The 6,002-nt window shown below is 38.4% G+C and overlaps 1 protein-coding gene across 1 annotated transcript in view; it reads right to left on the reverse strand.

The window, feature by feature from the left end:
* Positions 1–203: 203 nt before the first annotated feature.
* The window catches only part of CCNJ (cyclin J), a 7,963-nt gene continuing 2,164 nt past the window's right edge, over positions 204–6,002 (reverse strand). Inside the window, exons 2-4 of the mRNA XM_035897378.1 lie at positions 5,244–5,543; positions 4,993–5,152; positions 204–3,311 (exon numbers count right to left, since the gene is read on the reverse strand). Of these exons, the coding sequence (XP_035753271.1) occupies positions 2,900–3,311; positions 4,993–5,152; positions 5,244–5,543 (872 nt within the window). The 3' untranslated portion in view covers positions 204–2,899. The remainder of the gene's footprint in view (positions 3,312–4,992; positions 5,153–5,243; positions 5,544–6,002) is intronic.

Below are 6,002 nucleotides of genomic sequence, written 5' to 3' on the forward strand. Positions count from 1 at the left end.
GGGAGAAAGAAGAAAGTCCTTACATCTTCAGGCTGTACACAGGGATTATGTAAAACAGATTACAGTCAGTTTACATATTTTAAAAATCCACACACCCAAAAGCATAATACACACTGGAGCCGTCTTACTCAAAACTAGTTTTATTTTTAAAAATAAGTTGAATGCATAGCACTCACAAAGATTCCATTGTTTTGGACATTTTGCATTTAGGAGCACCATTCTTATTTATGCCATAAAAAACACATTTTGGTTCTAAGAGTAAGAACAGCATATTTTTAATGTACACTGGTAAAGCCCTTTTAAATAATATTGAAACTGTTCAGTGTACATTTTTTCTGTAGTCATTACGCAGCTGTAGTGTCAGAAAAAACTTAGACTAAGTAATAAATTAAAAACAAAGAGCATGTAGTGGATCTTTTTATAGGTGACCTAATGTCTTAAAATAGGCAAATAAAAAATACCCTATTAAATGTAAATTTGCAGTATTAACTAACTGAATAAGCCCCCCGCCCATTATAATTCCAGTGTTAAGTATTAGTTAAATTTTCATATATCAAATGCCTATGGGATAAGTTTACTAATACCCCAAAAAAGAAGAGCCTATACTGCTGTGTCACAAATAAAAGATGACAAGTTAGGTGATTTAAAGATTTTACAGAAAAAAAATTGCTACAGGCATCTGCTGTTATTTCAAGTCATGGTCTATTACAAGACTGTACATTCATAGCATCAGAGGTAGTTAGAGCACTGAGGAGTTGGATATAGCATTGCAACAAAGTGAAACTGGCACAAGAAAGTCCATTTCCCTCTTAAATGGGTAACAATGCTGAATAAAAAGCATGGCATCTTAGGAGGTGGAAAGTCTCTACTTAACACTACTCTCAGACATGGGGAAGTATTCATTAAGAGATGAAGAGAGGAGGGGAAAAAACCAACCAAAACAATCGAAGTAACTTGCACTTAATTTAAGAGACCACACTATGCCTATTTCAAGTTGATTCTTTAGCATAAAGCAGAGAAGGTAATCTCTTTCATTCACCCTTCTATCCCTCTTGGCTTGCACGTATGAGCTAGAAAAGCCCACCAAAAAAAAATTACGAAAAAAACCCCAACAAAAAAACCCCACCCAAACAAGACAAGCAGGATTTCTTCTCCTCAACAACAAATAGGTTTTTCTAGCAGATTATCATTCAGCCCCAGAAAGAATGAACACAGCTGTCCTCCCTCTGTTCTGAATACTATGGTAAGGCCCCCTCTCCTGTGATAAAGCCTTCATCTTAATATTGATAATGTATCTTAATTGCTCCTACTTTCAACACAGTCTCTGTAAGATTCACAGTACTTCAGTGTCATTAGATGGTACACAATTTTTAGTGCTGCCACCAAGACAGAAGAACTAGAAGAAGGTGGTAAAAGAACAAATCAACAAACAAAGCCTTAAGCCCACATACTATAAAGATACTTTAAAGTAGTAAGAATCCTGTCATCCATAGCTCTTCCTCCCATATTCTACCACAGGAGAAAGTCAGGTATCTTCTGGTATTAAAAAAAAAAAAAAATCCTCCATTAATATCTCTTCCACCATTTTCATTCACGAGTTGAATGAATGAAGCTTTCTACACTCAGACTATCCACTCCACAGGAGGCAGTGTAATTCTATAAAGTTATGTAATTAGCACCTTAATTGTGATAAAGTGGTTCACTCTGCAATATATTTTTGATCCACCCACTTAGGAGAGTAAATATCTGCATTTTCTTCTGGAACTCCCAATTAGTAGAAGAAAAAGTTGCCCCACTTATTACCTGAGAATTTCCCTCCACTATAAACCTGACAGAACTGGATTTCTGTAAGCATTTAACCATACTTCTTTTGTACAAGTGATACTGTCAGTACAATTGGAGGATGCTTTCTGTTGGTTAACATGTGTGTGTGTGTGTGTACACAGAGGAATCACAGCCACTGTAGTAATTCTGGTACAGTACAAGTTCAGCCAAAACGTTCTCTTTTCTTCAATTACTCCATACCACGCTGCTGGGCAGTAGTTCACATCCACATTCTGCGAACACTAGCATATCCCTTTGGTACTCTGCATATAGATGCCCTGAAGAAAAGCCACTCCACTTGCTATAGTCTCTTCCCTCTCTACCTTCCTCCCTCAAGTTATACCCAATTGAGCATACAAACCAGCAGCACAGAGTAATGAGTAGAAAATTCCCTGAGTTAGTATGAGTTACTTTAAACAAAAAAAGGATAGGGAGGAGAAAAGAAGCAGAAACGTAGTGTCTATCCCCATGAGGTACAAAACGTAAAAACTAGCCAAAATACCAGTTAACTCAAATGCCTTAGCCTAAAGCAAATATCCAACACAAGTGCTGAAAAAGGGGCAAGAGTATGGAGTTAGCCAGATGAGATTTTGTTTCTTCCTGTGGTCCCCATGTATCTGCAGAAGTCTGGCATTCAATGGATGCTTAAGTTTCAATAAATTTAAAGTTAGTGTTAATACTGTATGGTGGTGTCACATAAATGTCTTCAAAATAATACTGCATATCTCCTTCATTAAAAGGTAAGTCTGTAGTTAGTCCACAGCTATTTTTCTTTTGACTAGTATTTCAAAGGTGTGCATTAGAAGCACAGAGTATTCTGAGTGCCAGAGTAAGAACTTATTGCCCCCAGGCATACACATTCTTTTTAGAGGGTGTTCTGTGTGCTTATTTTTTGCAGTCTGTATTTGAGCTACAGTACTGGTTGCCAATCCAGTTGCTTTTTTCTGGAAAGACACTTCTTTTATTCAATTTGTTGCCCTCAAACTTATTTGAGGTTTAACAAAAAACCCAAAATAATTTCCCTCAACACAGCTTCCCATCTCAAACAAACAAGCACAAAACTATTCTGTACTTATCACCTCTCAAAGCAGGGAGTAACACAGGAATATCGTCCATTCACTTGATAACTCCGGTTGTAGGAGACACTTATACATGGCTTCACTTCTAGCGGAACAGCTAGTGACATTGCGGCACCAGTCTGTACATGGCCTCGAGCCTGAACACTAGACTGTAAGGCAGCAGGGCAAGTCTGAAGTGGGTAAGATGCTGTATGACTAGATGATAATATCTGTTGACAGTTTTGCTGCTGTGATGTCTGATGGTGATACTGTAATGAAGATTGATGAGCTTGGAGATACTGTGGTATGTGCTGTTGAGCATTAGCCTGCTGGGGAGTTGGAGCTGGGGTCTGAAATACAGTATGTTGAGCAGACTGAGCATGTTGTCCTTTTTGCTTGTTTGCTTCCTTCACATCATTATCATGCGCACTAAAACAAATTGAGAATACATGAAAATAGGTATTAAAATAATTTACACTCGTTCAGGTTAACTTTTAAGAGCACTTTAACAAATGGTGCAATTATCTGAAAGCTTCCAAAGCTGTTAAAAAAAGAAAAAGAAAATCATTTTAGCCTATGCTTTAAAATCATCTAAGGTTTTAAAATTTGTTTCTTTAGGATACAGTTTCTTTTCAGCATTTCACTTCATTTCACAGCAATACAAAACACAGGTAAAAGCCAAGTGCCGTAGAAATAATACAGCACTATCATAAAATTACCAGTGCAATAAGGTCTGCTAGTGTACTGCAATAGAAGTGCCAGGTTACCAGAACCTGAAATCAAAATTTACTTGCTGCTTCTACCTCATTTAAATTGGGTAATAGAGTATAAGGTTTTTAAGACGGGACATCAGATCGTTTTTAAAGATCTACATTACGGTTCTTAAATATACATATGATATTTATATTGGATCTAGCTTTGGGGAGTGGAAATGCATTTTTTTTTTCTACCTCCCACCTTTTTTCTAGCCCACCCAGTACTTTAATTAGACAGTTTAGCTCACCTGAATTCCCTTTGATTTACACCTGTCTCAAATGTATTTAGACACACTGTTTCTTTTGTTCTTATGCTGAGGTTAAACAGGTACCACCTACACCCTTCAGTCAGGCCTAAAATCATCTAAGTTTTTTGGTTCTGCCTATACAGGGCAGATCTCTTGAAGACAATTGGGTTTCAACCCCTTACCGGTTTTTCCTAAGACTGCTCTTTTTATAGTGCACTGCAAAGCTGACTGAAAGGTTTTGCACCCACACCCCTCAGTGTTCCAGAGTAATACTGAAAACACTTCTGCAACAGCACTTGCATGCTTTAGGTACTATCTCTTTCATTACACATATTAGTGAAGCCAAAAGAGGCCATCAGGGGGATAATGTCACACTTAGAAGGAAGGTGTAATTCTTCCAGATACAGCTCTTCCTGTGCTTCTACAGAGCACAACTGTATTTAGATCTGGGCAAGAGCAAACTTCTGCAGGAGGAAAGCAGTTATGGTGGGGATAGGTTTTGATCTTAAGGTTTAGAATAAAAGAACTGATTGTGTAACATCCCTTCCCAGTAAGGTTCCGTTGGCATTTGGTGGCATTTTTATCTCATGTCAGCTCTCTCTTTCTCTCTCCACTTTAGTGCAAAAATGGATACAACCTCCTGGTCATTTCCTCCCCCCAAAACTGGCCACTCAAACAGTCTGCATGTTTGATTCATGTTCTGTTCGAAGCATCCCTTGAAATTCCAAGGCACAGAGTCTTCAGAGTAAGTAGGAGCTCGTATGCCTTCAGGACTCTTCACTATCTCTTTTTCCTCCCTGAGCAGACTACAGGGTTTGGGAATAAGTTATTTAACAGATTCCCAAAGCATGCCAAAAGATGTTCAGTGGAAATGCAAGCCTGAGGTTTGTTTATTGAAAGAACAGGAAAGAGGTTAGATCTGATAAGGTTTTCTTTTTTGGAAAGAACAAAACGGTTACTACCTAACAATATTACCTAATACCCAAGTATTTTTAGAAAAGAAAAACTGAAATTAAAAAAGAAATTTACTTTCAGTGCTAACAGCAACTAAGCGTACCAACAGATGCAGAAACAGGCTTAAAAAAAAAGCAGCTGTTTTTAACTTACATTAATAGCCGCTCAATACATGGCACTAGGAAATCCCAGGAGTATGCAGTAAGATGATGCAGTCGGGCAGGCCACGTTGGTGAGAGACGCAAGATAATCCTTGACGAAGCCACGCACGCAGTAGCAACTAAAGAAGGGGCATAATTTAAAAATGCATGATCTAGAAAGAAGAAATAAGAAAAAGGTTCATTTAAGTTGGACATTGTCTGTCAAGACAACACAGCAGTCATTACCCAAAAGATGTAACTCACCTTGCAGTGATACTTCCAGAAAGTAATCAGCATATTTTGCCATATATAACTTAGTCTTCTCTAAGCAAACCATTGGCCAGCCATCATGAAGATCAGTCTCATGGACAGCAATAGAAAGATAATAGTCGATGAAATGAGCAGCAGTTGGGAGGCACAAATTCCACTGAAATGTTTCTAGCAACAACAACTCCATATGAAGCAAATTCTGTTTTGTTAGTACCAAATTCATGTTAGTCATACAACCCAAGCTGTTCAACTGTTCAAGTTTGGGAACACTGTCTTCTTTTTCTTCAAATTTACCTTCAGGTGAACAGAAAGAGGAGGGGAAAAAAAAGGTTCAGCATGAGTGAACTATAAAACAGATTGTATCTAATGTCCGCACTGGTCATATTTCAATTCTACTATGTCAAACATTTGCAGATGCAAAACTCAAATGGAAGATGTCCTCAGAGACAAAAAGGTGTATGTACTATAAAGGGCTAGATTTCAGCAGATAACGTCAAAGACTGTGTAGAATACTGCACAGTGCCATGTTTCCTGTTGGTTTTCCCACCTCAACACACAGAAGCCAGTTACCAAGAGCAGAAGCAAGCTGTATCAGGACATCACCAGCACTGCATACGCAAGTTTTTGTCACCAAGTTGTTGTATGATGTGCCCTCATCATCAATGAAATACTGCTGTGATCTGATTTGGCATACACAACACCACGGCATTTGGCTTTAATCACCCTCCTGCCCCTCCCCGCCCGCCCGCCCCC

Source organism: Egretta garzetta, unplaced genomic scaffold, assembly GCF_000687185.1.
Source record: "Egretta garzetta isolate BGI_Z169 unplaced genomic scaffold, ASM68718v1 scaffold56, whole genome shotgun sequence".
In the NCBI taxonomy this organism is placed as follows: domain Eukaryota; kingdom Metazoa; phylum Chordata; class Aves; order Pelecaniformes; family Ardeidae; genus Egretta; species Egretta garzetta.